This window comes from Trachymyrmex septentrionalis, unplaced genomic scaffold (assembly GCF_001594115.1).
Source record: "Trachymyrmex septentrionalis isolate Tsep2-gDNA-1 unplaced genomic scaffold, Tsep1.0 scaffold29, whole genome shotgun sequence".
Lineage (NCBI taxonomy): Eukaryota > Metazoa > Arthropoda > Insecta > Hymenoptera > Formicidae > Trachymyrmex > Trachymyrmex septentrionalis.
The window spans coordinates 415,597-435,426 of NW_017305451.1; the positions used below are offsets into that span (position 1 = coordinate 415,597).

General features: G+C 34.3%; 2 protein-coding genes across 2 annotated transcripts; one reads left to right on the top strand and one right to left on the bottom strand.

Annotated features, from left to right (window-relative positions):
• Nucleotides 1-2,325: 2,325 nt before the first annotated feature.
• Nucleotides 2,326-4,748, top strand: LOC108749292. Its single transcript, XM_018487891.1, has 3 exons — nt 2,326-2,551; nt 3,362-3,612; nt 4,482-4,748. Exons 1-3 carry the CDS (start codon nt 2,326-2,328, stop codon nt 4,683-4,685), a joined length of 681 nt encoding a protein of 226 aa, XP_018343393.1. The 3' UTR covers nt 4,686-4,748.
• A 915-nt stretch (nt 4,749-5,663) lies between these two features.
• Nucleotides 5,664-12,000, bottom strand: LOC108749327 (insulin-like growth factor II). The gene is made up of 3 exons (XM_018487939.1): nt 11,537-12,000; nt 9,561-9,816; nt 5,664-6,638 (listed from the first exon to the last, which is right to left on the bottom strand). Exons 1-3 carry the CDS (start codon nt 11,869-11,871, stop codon nt 6,552-6,554), a joined length of 678 nt encoding a protein of 225 aa, XP_018343441.1. The 5' UTR covers nt 11,872-12,000; the 3' UTR covers nt 5,664-6,551.
• Nucleotides 12,001-19,830: the final 7,830 nt, after the last annotated feature.

A 19,830-nucleotide genomic window follows, 5' to 3' on the forward strand; every position in this document is an offset into this window, starting at 1 on the left:
ATATTCTTCTTTCTTCGCACGTGTCTCGTTGTTTAGTCGTACAAATGTTTTCAACACCAAGATCGATGAATGTTGTCAAATCATACATCAGAGAGCTCATGTTTACAGACTTTTTACAGAAGGCATTTTGAACATTTTCTTTTCTTTAATTCATTACAGGCAATGTATAATTACTCAATGTATAGTTGCAATTAGCAATGTATAGTTTCTTTATTATAGGCAATGAATAATATTTTCAAAAAAAAAAGATAATTTTTTATAAATACGAATGTTTTAATCATTTAATGTATAATCATTTAATGTATAATAACGCAATTGCGAACGTAACAATTCAAATTAATGCAAAATCAGACGTTCCCACTATCTTTATTTATCAACCGTTTAGAATATCTGAAAGTTACGTGCCTTTGCAAATACGTGCTATTATAAGCGAGTGATTACTGATAAATACATTTTTTTGTACCTTAAACTCTGTTTCTTACATGCATCTTCATTCCTTGCATCAACTTTTTTCTGCATTTTAACTTTAAATGTTGTATATTTTTGTAATCTTTAAGATAAATCAATTACATAGAATATAAAAAAACATTTTCTTTAAAGCGCTTGAATCAGTACTATGGATATATCGACTCGTATTATATTAGATCCCTTTTCCAGGAGCGAACTGAGATGCTTGTACTCGATCTAATTATTCTTGAACAATAATTGTTATAAATAATGAAAAAATGTTCTCTCTAAAACAGTAAATGGAAAGATCGACACGTATCAAAACGGACTTGCTCATTCTTATTGTTTTAGCTTTCCTTCGTTGATGAAAAAAGAATTGTTTGATCTGAAACTCGTTTTCTCATTATTTCCTCGAAGATGCTATCGGACTCTCTTACTTCATATTACTGACTCTCATTCGTTACATGCAACAATTATTTTTTATCATATAAGGATCTAGACATAATGAAAAGCACAAACAGTATAAACAGAAAATAACACACATGGGCAATATATTATACATACTTCAATCTACCAGAAATTGACGTGCATTGATATATGGTTTCCAATAGGTTGAAATCTATCATGCCTATGTGTTACATATTTATTGTGTATGCTTTTCATTGTATCTGAATCCTAAGAATGCAATTTCAACATTGTGCAAAGTATTTCATCGTATGCTCGTATCAATTGATGCCCACGCAGCAATGAGGTAAGAGACCATTTATTACACTCACCCCCCAAGATTATTGCCCATACTAATAATAATGCCGCAAAAAGACCCATGGTAAGTCGGTTGTAACAAATTATCTGCTATTTGTCATGCACATATTACTTAGTCTTCAAACATACATTTCTCGCACATTTGAAAAAAGTATAATGTTACTATAAAAAAATATATGTTGAGCTAGAAAAAAGTTTGTAGTGCTTCAAAATTCAAATAGCTACAATTTTTAAAATAGCTGTTATAATTAAAAATAGCTATAATTTCAAATAGCTATTATTAAAAATTAACAAAGTTTAAATTTTAATGCAGAGGTTTGAGAGTTTAAGAAACTCTACTTTCGAAAGAAATCATCTTTTGAGTTTCTGTGACTTTGATAATTTTTATATTCTATAGAAAACTACGATTTGAACAAAATAAAAAATATTCTAACTTTATGGGCCTATTACGTGCCTAAAAAGAGTTAGAAAGTTTTCCATTTTCTAACATGAATAATTAAAATTTTCTCTGCAAAATGATTTTTTAATGTTCTTAAGATTTTTTTGTTATTAAATTATTACGGATTAAATAAAACGAGTATTTTGACTTTGATTGCTCATGCACTTCATTAAAAATCATCGCGCGCGCGTATCATAATTTAAAAAATAGATTCTTAAAGCTGAACTTTACTCTATCAAATAATATAATTGCTAAATTTTTTTAATATATTGATATGCTATTAAACGAAGTAGCATTACGAACTTTTGTTTCAACCCAATTGATATATTTCGCGATGCAATTCTTCATTTTTATACTTATCTATTGGGTCGTCCGGAAAGTCCGTGCGTATTTTCCGGACGACCCAATATATATGTATACTCTTTGTCTTCTCTCTTTCTCTCTCTCTCTCTCTCTCTCTCTCTCTCTCCCTCCCTTCTTTCCCTTCCGCCCTCCCATTGATAATTTCATACAATAATAATTAATATTCTTATGTACGTGCAATATCGCACATAATACGGACGAAAAGCAAATCAGATATGACTGCACGAATGTGTCTTTGACATGTACGCTGTGGATAAGAACATTTTTAAAAGAGCGACAAATCAGTTTGGATTTTATATAGGTTGTAAAGGAAGATGCATCTGCATCAATCTTATGGAGCTTGTGGAATTGTGCTTATTCTGGCAATATTAGGAATTACATGTGAGATCTCGTGGGCCAGTAAACAATGTAAGACAGTCGTGATGGATGTACACGTGAAAAGATGTAGGCTCGGTACTGAGAGAGCCAAAAGAGGCCTGGAAAAATTCGATCTGCAAAAATATACTGACAAGTATGAAGCGAAGAGACAGGAAGAATCCGGTAAGCGAATAAGATTTTAACGTATATCTTTTACGTATATCTTTTTTAAGATAATAGAGATGATTACACGTCATTATTTAATCTCTAGATTACACACAAAAATACTTTGCCACAAAGTGTTTATCAAATTATTACGCAAGTAACATGTTGACATTATTTGTCGTCATTTTGACGTAGTCGTAGTAATTGAAAAAAGAAACAAACTCTGAAGTCAAAGCCCCCGTTTCAAGCTGCACTCGGGTAGGAGTCCTCTTGTAAGAGTAGCTGACGTATCTTTAAAAGTAATTGATTTTCATGCAATGGATTTTTGTGTTGATTTTAAAGCTATGGCATAAGATTCATTTAGTTTTAATGAAGATTGATATTAATTGTTTGTGTAATAGAAAATGGCGCGGGATACTCATCTGCACCCGAGCGCAATAAGCCTCTGAAATAGTGCTATTTAGAATTTGTTATAGCTTGCTTGGACACATTAGTGAGCACTGATAGCTGTTTTGCACTAATTTAATTTGAGTAAAAGTAATATGCAAATATCTCAGATTATAAAATATAAATTTTACTTAACAGCACAATAAAATACATATATATATATTGAGAATTTCATGATTTAATCCATTTTTCTATTTATATTAAACACAATTTTTATATATCGGTTTCTGTATAACAGCTTTAATGCGCACCAGTGCGCATCCTATTGAATTTTCTGTTAATTATATTATAGAGCTGAGGAGGTTTACTTGAAATTCTTGTATCGTTCATCTTTTCTCCTTTTCTTTCTACATTAGAGAGTATAATTCTATTTTTCTTCAGATTATTCGAAGCCGAAAGATTCGATGTCGCATGGCGTTCCACAGAAAAGGCAACTGACACTCGAACAAGTCAGTGGTATTGCCTTGCCAATTGTCACGAAAGCTATAAATGACGCCTCCAAAGCTCGAGCGTATGCATCCGGAATAGGATCTCATGACTCCAGCCTAACGACGGGATCTATTCTCAATCGACCAGGATATCTCTGGGCACCTTATCCGTTCGGCAGGAGTTTTATACCCTTCCGCACTCCGGTAAGCCAATCGCCTCTGGGATCCAGTCTGTTATTTAAGAAGCGGCCTCTAGTCAATCCATCAAGATCAATATTGCAATCCATTAAGCCGCTTTACAATTATGGACTAAAACGCTTTCCGATCGTGTGATTCATCTCGCTGTAATTCTTTGTTAAAAATGGAGCTTTTAGATGTATAACGCGACAAATAAACTTGATAAACTTGATAACTTGATAAACAGTGTAACAATGAAAATGTTCTAACGTGTCATGCGTTTTGCGTTACCTGTGTGATTAACATATATGTATGCAACTACAACTGCGCTGTATGCAAATTCCTCCGACGATATAGTGTCTCGACTTCTCTCGACTGACTCACAACAGAGCAAGATAAACAGATGGTATCAAACACGCGCAAAGTATCAGGCTGAATAATTTTAACAATATCGTGCGACATGTAATAACTAACATAATTAATATTAATCCCCCGGAGCTGACGTCAAAATCTGTAACACGATTATTGACGATAGGTCTGTAAAATCCATTTATTAATGTTAAAATTGAAAGGCACTAATTAATTTCGAAGAGCCAAAATACTCTAAAAAAATATTTAAAAAAATATGAATGTTAAATATATTTTAATAAGAATATAATCCAAATTTGCAAATATAATATGAAGAAGATTAATTTGTTTGACATTTTTGACAAAAAGATTTATAATTTAATGGATTCAATAAACCTTCAGCTCCGGAAAGTTAATGTAGGAATATGTTAGTAAACAATCAATTAAATCGAGAAAGAAAAATAGGAGATTTAATCAAACGGGGCTAATGGTGAATCTGGATATAAAAGCAACAGAAAAAAATCAGACTGGCATATAATATTCGGCAGGCCTATAACGACGATCTCGATCTCAATCTGAACGCCGAGGAACTGGATGAATTGTACAATGATATCTACGAAAGACTACCGAGAGCTTCGAAAGATGAAGCTTGGAAGATTTTCTTAGAAACAGCCTCGAAATGTTGCCAAAACGTCGACAAGTGTCTTAAGGAAACGACGCACGTACCTTGTCTTGGAAGTCGGACATCTTAATGCGTTGATCGCCATGATGATCGACGCCTACTTTTCATTGACGCTCTTATAGTGATCACTGATAGCCAGCATTATCAAAATTTTTTTAATACTTGTACAAAAAAATATAAAATTTAATATAAAATTTTGAATGACATAAAAAAAATAACTAAATAATAATGTAAAGTAAAAAATGTGCGATTCATATACCTAAGGTGTGATCCACTTAATACTGCAGATGATTCAAAGCATTCTTTGATTGAGCAATTCGTAAAATTCTTTCTGCTGATTGATCAACAAAACAACGTTAAGTAGATCGCACCTCTTTATGAAATTTTATTTAATGCAACCTTATTTTATATTTATCATTATATTCTTATGAAGATCTTACTATGATACATGAGGTGAATCTTGAATGAATGTCTCAACGTTTTATCATGGGAGATAAATTATCGATTGCAGCTGGAAAAAGCGTAAGAGAGAGTGAAATATTTATTTCCCATGATAAAACGTTGAAACATACATTATGATTTATCCTGTATGTCATAGGATAAAAAATACTCATTAGGCACACATTAAGAATTAAAAATTACAATTACTAAATTTTAATATCTTTTAAATTTAAAACAAGTAGAAGAACACGTATAAAAAAGTTATAAATACAGCCTTGATAAAAAATATAAAGTACCCTCTCCTCAAATTGACGTAAACGTTGTAAATATTATAAAAAATAAATTAAAAAAGTTTTATTAAAAAATAATATTTATTTTTAATATTTTGTTAATTTTTCTTTGGATTATCGCTTTATGTTCTTACTTTTCCAAAAAAATTCAATAAATTAAATGTGCTTTATACCAAATTTAACCAAAATTGTACAATAAAAAATTTATTATCTTACTTTGCAAGTTTATTATTTTACTTCTCAATCAATTTCCTACTTTTGTACGAGGATGTTCGGCGAAATAAATGAAATACCAGTCAGTATGTATAAATGTTTATTGGTCGCTATTATAAACGCAGATGTCAACTGAAAATTTTAAATGGCAAGTAAAAAGAATGTATGCTATTCAATATGTGTTGCGTGATAAAACTTCTGTATCTACAACTACCTCTCCTCCGAATCTTTAATATCTACTTTTTTTTTTAAAAACCTACAATTCCGCATGTAAATTTCGTCCGTTCATCGACGGACTAGTAAAGTACGCGTTCGTCGATGTGTTTCAAAGATAAACTCTAAGTTAAATTTTAAATTTAAAACAGAGCTTTTAATACTAATGAGATCAATTGTCAATAAAACTAAGATCACCGACAAATGTCCGATACGGGCTGCTTCTCGCGCCTGCAAACACTTGTATTCAAATCACTAAGTCTTTCTTTTTTTTTTCTTTTGAGAGATTATTACGCTACCCGATTGTTCGGATTGCATTCAAGTTCATCACAATTGCATTTTCGATATTCAAATCAGCGATTCCCCCATGAGTCGTCATCGAAACTCACTTCTTTAACGACATTGTTTTTGCTAGTGAAGGAAAGCAATGAAATAATAATATCTGGAACAGCATCTGTCCCGTCAATGTCGCCGTCGAGCAATTGATCCTCCATGCTCCCTCAATCGCGAATTCTTCTATGTCAAAATGGATGATACTATTCGTCGTTGCACTTCCTATATCAACACTATCTATTAACACTAATACGCGTGGTAAGGCTGAATTTTTTATAAATAATATCTCTTCCACGCAAATCATTCTTTCGATTCGATTTATCCCTTCTCAAGTTTCTTCTTTACTAGCATTCATCCGTGTGCAAACTCCATCAATTATTTAAATGATGTGATCAAGAGAAAGTAGCAAATCGAAGTTTGGCATTGGAGAATCAAATAACTTCGCTCTAAATCGTTTCGAACGACGTAGGTTCGTCAGTTGTCAATGGTGTTACAAATTTGTTGCCTAAAGATTTAGCGTTGTTGCGTAAAACCTGAAACAATAGATATACGCCTGCGTTACAATCGTTTGAAACTTCCTTAATGTTTGAGAATTATCTTAAAATTATTGTTTATAGAATTATATTTATACAAGACAGCACGTGCAAAAGTAATTGATGGCTGTGCAAAGCTGCAAATTCACCGTGGTAACAAGCAGTCGAACGTCATGCAAAATGGAAAAAAGAAAAAAAAATACGATAGCACCCATCTATTACATAATTATTTTTAGATGCAAACATAAACTTATAGAGAAGTCTGTGGATGCCAAAGAGATAGAGCATGAACCATCCATGTGTAAAAATGGTCAATAAAAATAAGAGAGATAGAACGTGAAAATAGCCAGTCTCTATATCTTTCCATTTAATCAATCACAATATGTTAGAAAAAGAAGGAAATTAATCGTTTTTACGCTCCCTCTCTCTTATTTTTATTAATCACATTTGACGTACTGTTTATATACGAATGGCGCAGTCTATGCTCTACGCCTTTGGTACAAAGTATAAGTTAATTTTAAAATAACTAAAGTGTAATAAGTAGTAGTAAAAGCAGTACGCAACACCGTACACAATAATCATATCAAGCATGTTTACAGCTTCTAAAAGACTACTGACGCCTCAGATACACACACACACACACACACACACACACACACACACACACACACACACACACACACACACACACACACACAAATCTTAAATAACAAAAATTCGGTATTAAGATAAAGATAATTCGATTTGAAGTTTTCCTTCAAATCTTTTCTTTCTGCCGTTCTTCGATTGAAGAGAATAAGTAATATATGAAACATATAATTTTTAGATGAACATCCCAAAACATATTGGCTTGTACACTGAGAGAAAAGTTTGTAATATTTATGACTTAATTGCGTAATAAGATATTATGGTTAAGATCTCCATTTTTATTATTACTATAAGCCATAATATTAATAATAATGTTAATAATAATAATAATTGTTCAATGCAGTAAATTGAACTTAGCAAATGTTAAATAATTACATATTATTCGAAAGATTGCGTTGCGGATGTTAATAGCGTTAATTAGCAAACAGGCATTAGATCACAGTTAGCATGAAAGAGAACGATTGCGACAGAGTTTATAAGTAAAAACATCCATCTATATCTATATCTATCGATCTATGAGACTTTAATCGTAAGAAAAAAAGTTATCATAAGCATTGTCATAAAATCTCTATGTATTATGACCTGTGTCGTACAATAACTAACCATTTGCTCATATATGTTTTATATCATGAAAAGAAATAAATTAATTATTGTGTGCTGTAACATTAATAATACAACTACCCAGTAAGTTACACGTAACGTAATTGTTACATATTTCTGTTACATATCACTTTCCAAATTTTACAAATTTGTTACTTGGATAAGCAGGAAATGGAATTTCACTATTTATTACTAAGCCCTATTTGTGCGGTATAAGAAAAAAAATAAATATCTCAAATTTTTATTGACCATTGATTATGTTATTTTATCAGTTCTTGTTTTTTAGTAAAATATAATTTTTTTGTATTAATGCTGCAAAATTTGTAACTTACACCGATGAAAATGATGGAAATATGGCAGACATGCATTATTTAAAAGATTGCACTCCAATTATATATTGAACATGTATAGTTCATGTCATATATACATATTAGATAGATTTTCAGTGACACTCACTGAAAGTGTATATTAGAACGTAAAAAAAATCTCTGATAAAATATTTATGATAAATTAAATAAGAATTAAATAATAAAATAATAAATTGAAATACAAAAATTAAATAAAATTTAATCTAACACAGCAAATATTGGGGAAACAAAGAAAATAGATATCTTTTTTATTAAATTACTAAAATTTTGAATCCGAAGCAAAGTTTTAAATTTCCAAACATGCATAGGCGGAGTTAAGTGCCTCCCGCTCCTTATTATTACACACGCTGCAATTCCGCAAGTTTTAAAAGTCCACTACATTGATTCTACTATATATTTTCAATGTAAATTACAAATTTTAAAATGTTAATACAACTAAAAAACCTACAATTTGTTTAAAAACAAGAATTGACAAAATAACATGGCGAATAAAAATATATTTCTTTTTTACTTATATTAGGTAGGGCTTAGAAATAATTCACTTTCTGGTTACCCAAGTAACAAATCTGTAAATATTTGATATCATTGTGAGATTTATACTTAGGAACGTTCCTATGTCAATAATATAATAATTGTAACATGTATATTATTTTTATAGTTATATTTTTGAGTGGAAAATTACACTCATTTTTTCGAAAATATTGTAATCTTATTGGCTGTCGTAACGCCAGACAAACGTCGTACTCGTTATAGGCGTTCTACATACTACCTATAAGCATCCTAAGCTTTAGCTATTTTCCTTTTAAAAGAAGACACATAATCGACACAAAAGTCATTCTATCTTTTTTGACAATGAATAACAAAGATAGAACGACATTTGTGTCGACCATTTTGATATTACAAATGCTTCGAAGCATTTTTTGATAATTAATAAAATTTTGCCTCCGATTGGTCAATCAAAAGCTTCGAAGCATTTATAGCGCCCTGTGCCTCTTAAAAGGAAAGCAGCCTTTAAGTCTTAAACCGTAAGAAATTGACCAATTATAGTCGATTATTCTTCTCACATACGACTATAATTGATCAATTTCTTCCTGATGGAGATTTAAAATTTAGGTAATGGTTTATTATAAAAAGCCTATATAAGAGTTGAATCAACTCATACGATGAGCTCATGATAGCTAAATCGATCAGTGAACATTACGATCATTGTAATAAGGAGCTTACGATAGACATTACGATAGATGTAGATGAATCTTTAGGTGTTAATAGGCAAGCAATGACGACATGTGACGTTTCATGAAAGCACCTTGCCAGCTCGGCGACATTCCAGACGCCGACGCCGGCATCTACAATGCCTGCCGCGGTGTCGCTTTTTCGCATCAGCCTTCCCCTTGCATTCACCATCATTATTGCGACCACTTTTCCCCCTGTGCCGTCCCCTTTTCAAATCATCGACCTTACGTTTTATCGCATCGCCGGCGTAGTCCATCTCCGTTTGTGAATGCTGTTCCAGAAGATCTTTCGTCGTAGAATGAGGTAGATTCGCTATATACGACAGATCTCTGAAAATGTAAAGAGAAAAATGCATAAGTAAGCGAATCGTAAGACGGGAAAAGTTATTCTCGACGAAAATCCAATATTATATTAATAATTGATATCTACGCTCGGATTTATCTTTCAGTCTCCTATGCAACTCGTAATTATATCAATTACATGTTTCTTTTAAACTTTCGCGAAATTATTACGATCACAGATCGATGACCCTACATCCGAGTTTAATGAACACCGAGGATTAGCAAGCAAACACACTTCTCGTCGACATTAAAAATATGATAAACATGTCGTCTGATATGGGAGACAAGAACGCAGGTTCATAACGCAGAACAAAAAAAAAATCTATAAACACTTGTGCAAGAAGATTTGATTACGATTTTAGGTGAACAACAAAAAAACAAGTCGCACAATTCGATAAACTCAATGGATTGGCCGCAAAAACAGTGAGAGGAAAGGGAAGAGGAAACTGTTGTTACGCACAACAGCAAATCGTCCTAGTACTTCGGACTAACCCTCCTGAGATCAATTCATACACAACCATGAACTTTAGGCAGAGATTATCACGGAAGCAATGATAACGTAGTTTTGTTCTCTCTCCCTCTCTCTCTCTCTCTTGCGCGCGCGCGCGTGCGCGTTCTCTCTGTCTCTCTTTTTCTTGGCTTCTGGTTCACGTACTCTGGAGAATATACGCTCTCTCGAGAGAGTGCATATTAATCTCCCTCCCTCTAAACGCTCCATGCAGATCATCTACTAATCAGCTGACAACGCGAAATAAATGATTCAGCGCGTCAATATAGGTAAATAATTACATAATAATTCGTTACGCGTTATAACACAATCGGCTATTTATACATCCAATTCGTCTCGCCATCATAAACGGAAATAAATCAGCTTATCGTACAAATAATATACACTTTCAATTAAGATTCAATAAGTAACAGATCTTTAGTAACACTTCGAGATGTCAAAATGAGATATTTTTGATGTTTGTTTCCACATTCGCGCGCAAAATCAGTCCGGTTGTGTAGTATGATTATGACTTTTTTTCATATTTATGTACGAAAGACAGAGTATCTGTTTGAGAATTTCGAATAAGATCCTTTTTAATTTATTGGCGCGTTTAAAAGAGATCCGGTATATTTAAAGGAAACCAATTAATAAACGTGCATTCGAATAAAATTCTCGCAGATTCTAATGTAATTAGTTGATAATAAATATATAATTGCAATAATAGAAAGAAGAAAAAGAAAGACGTACACACTGCAAGTGTCACACAAAAGTTTCAAAAAATTATTTAAAATTGGCATTTTTAGGATTATTAATTCACATATTCAATGTGTTTTTTTTTTTAAATAAATAATTCTTTATATCTAATAACTTAGTTATTAAATCTGAAAAAAATATATTGTTAAAAATACACATTGAATAGTTGAGTAAATAATCTCAAAAGTGTCATTTCAAACCTTTGGCTTGGAGTGGACATAAAACACAACAAGACAATATAAAAAATAAAGGCAATATAAAAAATAAAATGACGTGTAAAATGTAATTAAGAATATAATTTAGTAACATGTATAAGAAAAGAGTAAAATTAGAAAGGGAGCTAAAGAGAAACACTCTCTTTCTAATGTGATCTCTTTTTTTTATACATCTATATTAGAAAAGGTATAAAAAAAGAGGGAAAGGTGAATAATAAAAACGTAAAAGAATGCACTAACATCCACTCACATAACGTCGTCCCTCGAGTCGATCCGTTTCTCCGCAGGAAGAGGCTTGCAATATTGTTCCATTTGTTCGTAGGTGCACTGATGATAGCAGCACTCCTCGACAAGTCCCGGGCCGGGATCAATTCTCGACTCATCCTCGTTACTGTAGAATGGTTCGTTGTAACCACGATCCCTACACATGACCTGCAGGGCATCGCTCAGTTTTCTTGAGCACAGTTTCTGCATCCGTTGATGCGACTTCTTGAAAATGACATTGTCAGCATCGACGGCGTACAGAACACTCAGGAAAATCAACGCTGTCAGAAGCACCGCTTCGTTCATCGCACGTATCATCATACTGATGTCAAAAGTTGTAGAAGAAGCGGCTGTCTCTGAGACTTCCAGGAGTCTTGATATCTCGAAGCGCACCTCAATACAACACTTTTCGTAGTCGCATTCGCCGACCGAATTGTTATATATACATATATTTATTGTTTAAATAAGCTTACTATTTATATATACTGTATATTGTCCCGTGACACAGTTCCACGACCGCAACTGCAGAAGGACCCCTTTATTATATTCGGTCTTGACGTTGCGATCTAAAGTTTCGTGGTCTTTAGAAGAAGCTTTATTTTCCAGCGGCGATTGCCGTTTCGTCTCCTTGATTTTTGCAATTCTCCCGTGATCACAAGAAAGAAATCGTGAAATGATGACGAGGACCGAAGTCTTGAAAAGAGCTCCGTTGGTACCAAGTTCGTTGATATAACTGGTACCGGGCCGCCTCACCACGCGGTTCTTGTTCTAGATTTCAGGGATTAGGGGGAGAGAGGTATGATAAGGAGGGAGTAACAGTGTGGCAGAGGTAGGAGAAGAAGAAGAGAAGAAGGAGGAGGAGGAGAAGGAGGAGGAGGAGGAGGAGGAGGAGGAGGAATAGAAGCTCGGTAGTCGGTGGTAGAGTCTGGTAGACGAGTTCCCGCCGGTCGTCGGCGACATCGGCGTAAAGAGGAGCAGAGAAATCGTTAGGCGGCTAGACGCATGTCCGATAGCATCACACAGTACACACAAATTCGTTTTTTCGTGCCATTCAATGGAGGGGGGGGGAGAGGGAGAGGGAGGGGGCATTTCTCACCGAAAGCCAGAGAGTGACCGGCGTGGCAGACGGGATGAAAGCCAGCGACGCGACGATTCGCTCTCACTTCGGGAAATGGCGAGCACTTCACGCGCCACATGAGAAGTACGAAGTACATACATTCCTGAAGTATGACATAATGTATTCTTTTGTTGGACGGACTTCGCGCGCCCCTTTTGTACCAGCCGGCCGGGCCCAACCCGCCGTCTGGCTCGCGAAGACAAGACCCCCTTCTATTCATTTGTCACTCACGGGGATACCGTCGCGCTTCATCCCTCCGTCTCCCCCTGAACAAAGCAATCTTTTTATCGAGGATACGAAACAGCGTTGTCTCTTCGGAATGTTTCCCGTAGCCCGTAGCGAAGTCTGCGAAGTCTCGGTTTCTCTTCACGCTGCGCCGCGACACTAGACGGTTATACGATACCGCATTATGCTATTGTACAATACCTCGCGCGAGTCCAAACTAATGCTCCCGTGACTGCGTTCGACTGTTGTAGCGGCAAATTCAAGAAACCAGAATGAGTAGGGAAAAAATTGCATATTAGACTGGTTATTTTGGATTCATCGGAGGGGAACACCATCCACGTTAATTGCCCCATTTAACCCTTCATCGGCGATAATTTTGCATTTTCCGTCCAGCAGTCTGGATCTTTGCAATTTAAATTTTACTGCAGATTTTTATATTGCTCGAACTGTATAAAAAAAAAATCTAAAAATATGTTTTTTACTATCATAGTAAAACATCAACTAATAGTAACATTGGACGATATCAAAATATTATAATTTCCTACTCAACAAATATGAATATAGATATAAATATAATATAACGCGTATTGTACGTAATAGTTACAATGTTGAGTATAAAAATATAACAATGATGTAATTTTACTATTAGTTATTAGATCAGATTGTATTTTATTTATACTCTTAACAGATATTTAAATTTATCTATTAAAATAATTTACGACAAAAAGATCGATTGTACCTTTAAAATTCCACATTGCCGGCGGAGAATTGAAATAGATACATATAAAATTATGCATCCGTATAATAAAACCTACAAGAACATGAAAAAAATTATTTGTACGTGTCTATATATAGGTATATAGGTAGCTGCTTCTCATGCAATAAAAATGTGCAACGATTGCGCTTTCTGCTCGGCGCAGTAGAAGAGTAAATAAAATCGCTAGTGATCTGTGACGAATTGCGTTTCAGGATCGAGTGACACGTAAATAGATCGCATTTCGCAAATAATTGCAGGAGTATGTATACCATCGAATGCCTTTAGCTCTATTATATCGATTACGTATCTAACGCAGGATACCGTTTCGAACGAAAGTGGAATAGCTGTTGGTTACGGTTTTGTATCAATGAAGACAATCGTTTTCTTATCTTTGTATTATCGACCCACGGGGAGCCAGCGATAATCGGTCACGGTATCAGGGATTTGCAAAAATACAAAAAGATCACGCCAAATGATCTGTGATTCCGATCGAAGACAAAGTGTGGTCCATTATCGGCAGCTTTAATTGATCGCCGCAACTGTTTCGTCTCAGTCTGACATATCGGTCGCATTTTTTTGCAGATAGAGAGGTCACTCCTCGCGACCTGCTACCCTCGTTTTCTTTCTACCGATCTTAGCAATTTCGATATCTTTTGACGAATATATAGACATATATATCCCTGCTGAATATATCTCGTCTATTCATAGATCCCCAGTAAACAGCACCTTAGCAGGTCTTACTCCATAAAGCTACTTTTGAGGGAATTTGCACGAAAAGATCGATACAATACAAATCGGAGAGCAAGTGTAAAAGCAAATATAAAAGGATAGTAACAGAAATGTAAACAAAGCTTCTAAGAGACAAAAATGGAGATTATAAAATATTAAAAAAGCCTAGGAAGGTAAATATCACGATAACTGAATTTGTCCAGTTACTGACAAATCAACAATATTTGTAATTATTAAGATTTGGAATTATTAAGATTTGTCAATAACAACAAGAAAATGGCAAATTTAAAAGAAGTTAAATATTTCATATCATATTATAAGTTTCATATCATACTACAAGTAATAGAAACATATCTTCATGCATCTTCATACGGATCTTCGCGTTTAACTTCTTTGAAGATAGAAATGTATGAAAACGCTAACTCTTTATTGTAGCTCGGAAACAAGATCAGATAGACAAAATGTTTATATAAACTTATTGTGTTATATTCTTTTAATGTTTTAAATTTATTTCTGAAATTAATGTCCACATGAGACACCCTACATTTCCAATATATTATTTGCTAAATATGTATAGAATATGGAATATATTGGGTAGATTTTACATTGCGGGTCTAGCAAGATCGTCTTTTATCTAACAGATAATTGGTGTGTGATATCGTGTTTTTGTTCAACAATGATATCGAAAGAAGTATAACAACCAACCAAAAGTATTATCGTAGACTTCGACACATCGAGTCTGCGACAACAAGTCAACGACTCGCGCATAGAGGAATGTTCGATAATCGGGCCTCGGTGTCATTATCGCTGGAATGTGAGAACTTTCAGGTAGAAGAAAGCACGTGGCTCGGCCCGTGTCTATTTATAGACACAATCGCAAGTGTCTGCTCATGCAACGAAACCGCAGTCGGATCTGTCGGATAGTTTTACATTTGCGTCACGTATGCGTACGGTAACGCATGTAATCTTTCTTTTCCTTTCTCTCTCACTCTTTCTCCTTCTCTCCGATAGGACACACTTGCAAAAGGCGATACGCGAATATCGCGAATATCGCGAATATCGCGAATATCGCGATTGCGGCGCGGCTTGACACAGATGAAAAGAAGAATTTCCCTAGGAATCGCACGTTCTTGCGTGACACGCGGATGCAGGAGGATGTCGGGATGCATGCGGAGCAGCCAAGGACACGATGCGCCACGTGCTGCAAACTACTATCGTGGCGATGCACTCGCTTACACGCGCGCACGTGATTTCTAAGTGCGCGCCGTTGTAATAGCGACCACTTACGTGACGTCTATTGAGCCTAAGTGAACCGCCTGCACACGGCGCAAGGAGAGGTGCGAGCCGCGCCACTTTAGAAAACTCGTGGAAAACTAGCCTCAAGTGGCCACACGTGGATCGTTAGCCTGTCAGCCCGTCCCGGCCAACGCGGACGAGACAGCCAAGAGGGGATCCTAAGACGAACCGATTTTACGCGCGGATCATCATGTGAATCAAAAGTAGAATTATCCGTTTCCGAGAAATGTAAATGCATAGAGCAACGATGATTGTTCAGTTAAATTGAGCTAAATCTTTCTTGTCATCAGGTAATTATATATCATTAAGGTCTGATTATACGACATATTTTTACTTAACAACTGGCGTGCTAGTTCTCTTCTAGCGAATCGCGGAAAAATTTTAGTAACTGAAAAAAAGATAACTCCATAAATTAATTTTTTAGCAGATAATTTTTCTAAAAGATGTTTAATTTCTGAAATTATTTTTCGCTGAAATTAATTTTCTAAAAATGTGTAATACGGAATATTATTCTTTTTGTTGCTAATTTTCTAAAAAGATATATCTTATAAATTTAAAATTATATGTATATAAAAATAATGTAAAAGACAACAATAAAAACTTTTACAGATTTGTATATGTGTATATCTTGATGTCGTCAAATGACTATTATTAAATGTTTTGAATCTATTTGAAGTTCTCCTTAGCAATCAAGTACGATTCATTTTCCCACATATTCATCCTCAGTACGTCAGAATTGAGTCACTAACAAAACAAATTGCCAGATTTAAATGTAACAAAAATCAATAATATAAAATTATATTAAACAAGTATATAATTGAAAATTATATATTTGATAAAAACATATATTTGGATAAAACTCACCTTAAACAGATTCAAACAGATACATCTTGAAGCTTTGGATAACATTTAATTAGCACCACTGCTGCACCGTTTATAAAGGAGGATAAGTAAAATTATCGGATTTCAACCGAAACGATGAAATCTTCTTTATATCTCATTTTCTTGTATTTTTTGATATGCTCATTATTTGCAATTATTTGCAAACATTTATTTCAAACTAATCTAATGAGAACGCGCGCGCGAATGGGATTGATCATATTTCTGTTTATATAATTCTGAGTCTTTTATTATTTTTATATTTTATTATATAAGTATATATTATATATATTTTCGAAAGTCCGCATCATCTTAGAGTACATATGTCAATTCTTACCTTCAAACGTTGCCGCCAATATTATTTTCCGAATTGATGAACGTTAATATTTCCATAGTTATACCTTTGAAGTGCAAATGAAATTCAAAACAAGTGGAAAACGTGTGATAAACGATTTCACGAAATTACACGAAAAGTATACATGTATGTATATACGTTTGTGCGAACCGACTCCCACTAGCGCGCAGCTCAAGCGATGATCCAAAAATAACCTACGATTACAGAAACCTGACGTTATTCCCAGTAACGTCAAATTGCAATTATCGCATCACTCGCAAACTTCGTGATCGCTCTCTATCGCAGCCTCTGTTTCGCTGTGTACAAAAAAACATACGCATTCCTTGTACGAAAAACATACGCATTTCTTGCACAATTTAGCTACCTCTACGGATTTGTTAATCCGAGATGCATTCAGTATTGCACATGTGCAATATGTAATATTAGTTACAACTACGCAAAAATGGAAATTGTCTCGCAATAATGACATTGAGCCCGAGAAATACGAATTGCACTTCGAACCCGGAATGCACTTATAGCTACAAATATTTTTAAAGGCCAATTATCAAAGAGTGTAAATCAAGAGTCAAAGGTGGTAAAGATACGGGCACACAACGAAAAAAAGGAAAATAATAAATTAATTTTTAAAAACGACAAACAATAGAGCAACTAAGAATCCTACACAGTATATTGGCATAAGCATTTATTAAATTAATAATATATAGTTATTATTCGTATAAATTCGTGTAAATTACAAGTACAAACTCTCTGAAGTCATTTTTTAATCATTATCAACGGTAATTTGTACAATGAAAGAAAAGAGATTGTAATAAAATGCTCACGTACTCCAATGGTGAGGACCAAACATTTTAACATAATAAAATAGAAATTAATTTATTTATTCGTTCGCGACAATAAAGAAATTCTTAGTCATGCGTTTCGTTAATCTCTCAATTATATTTGTGCAACGGAAGTTGTATAATTTTATAAAAACAGATCAAGTATAATTTATCAGCAACAAATAGATAAACAAAATTTATCTGAATTTATTCGATAAATTTAGATCACCAAGTTTCAACAGATTGTTTATTATCCGGTAAACATCCTATAATTTGCAGTGTAAGTTTGTTTACAATTCCAATACATATAAAGACAGAAATGTTTACGTTGCTAAAAAGCGAATGCGTCCAGATGTGACACGTAAGCGCCAATTAATTAAGTAGTTCACAAGAAAAAAACTTTAATTAATTAAAGGAGCATGACACCGCGGTCTCAAACATTAATTGACGTGCCTTCGCCGCTATTATTATATCGGGAGAAGGATGAAAATTCCAAGTTTCCCGACTGGCGCCGTGAACCGAAAGAGAAACAATTCGATAAGTAATCAGTGGAAAATAAGCGTGTTATGGGGCGGGCAGTCGTCTATTATTAACAATGAGATATCGTTACGAGCAACAATATGGCAACAATATAGAGGATCAGAACTTCTTCGTTCGAGCTTTATCAGGCACGATGTGACATCTCATCAATCCTGGTGATGTTTTTTCCGAAAACGAGAAAATAGCGGAGGAATACCGCGATAAATATGTTGTTTTATTTTCTGTGGTAGTCTTAACAATATGAAATAATTCACAGTCGCTAATGTAATACAGGAAGTCGAGCACACTGTAAAAAGAAGTATATAAAATCATTTTATTATATAAAAATTATAAAATTACGCAAATAATAATATAAAAATTACTACAACTAATTCATAATGAAAGTATCTAAAATTTTACATTTTAACTAGGGATAAACCGGATGGTTGATGAAAATTATCGGATCCAGTATTACATTGTTTTCAGTTATCTGATATCCGGTGAGACAAATATCCGGTTGGATACTGCATATTTTCCCACATATTTGATGTATTCTATTTTTATATATTTTTATACATTTTAATGTATTTTTATTTTTATATAATTTATATATATTAAATATTTTTATAATTATTTTTATAATATTTTTAAACTTATAAAGTCTTCGACTATAGCCGAGCAAATCGAGACTGAGATTCGTTTCTTAATTACAATCTCAAAATCCTAAAAAAATTACCGATCGTTTGAAAACAAGATTTTGAAAAAGATCTCTAGAAAAGCTCAATTTTCGTCTCACCGACGAGATGGTCATGTTTCCTCGAACGAATGACCTACCCGGAAGAGAAGGCGCGATGGAAAAATTATTTAGTTCATCTGCGCAGCGTATGAAAGCGAAGAGATTGAAAATAGCAAAAGCTATTTTTTATCCTCACGTAATATACTTCTGTAGCAAATTGCAGATCAAAAGATGGAGATGCGTGTACGTAAAGGTGGCCGTTAAATTTTAACGCGACGGTTTTACGGCGAAGCCATGCTTTTGTTGCGCCCTGGGGAACCGAGAGAGCGATGGCAAACACGCGAGGAACAACACGAGTCGACCTCGTCGGCGAAAAATCGCTGGCGTTGCTTAGATTTAGACTTCGCAGCGATAAAATGGCTAGAGTTAGCCGGAGAAGTTGCTATAAACGGGGTTAAGTTCGACCACGAGCCGCTACGCGTATCGGCTATACGTCGATCATCCCTATCGGCTGTTTTCCTGCCAATTTTTCTTTCGCGCAGTATGAAACTCGGCCGTGCAGCTGTGCCGAATCTAGGTCCGATTTACGAGACTATCACGTGCACGAACGTGATGGCTGTATTTTGACGTAGCTTTCGATGATGACGATCCATTCGCGGGGGACCGTATCGCGTACTGTTGATAAGAGAGCAGTAGATTAATTATCTAGAGGTCAAATGTCCAATTTTAGTAGGGAAATTGATTACTTGACACTATAACGATTTATCGTTCTTATTTACTTAAATTGTTTTTCTTTTCAAGTTCCGTCTTGGATAAACTCGTTGAAATTTGGACTCTCTCTTCACATGT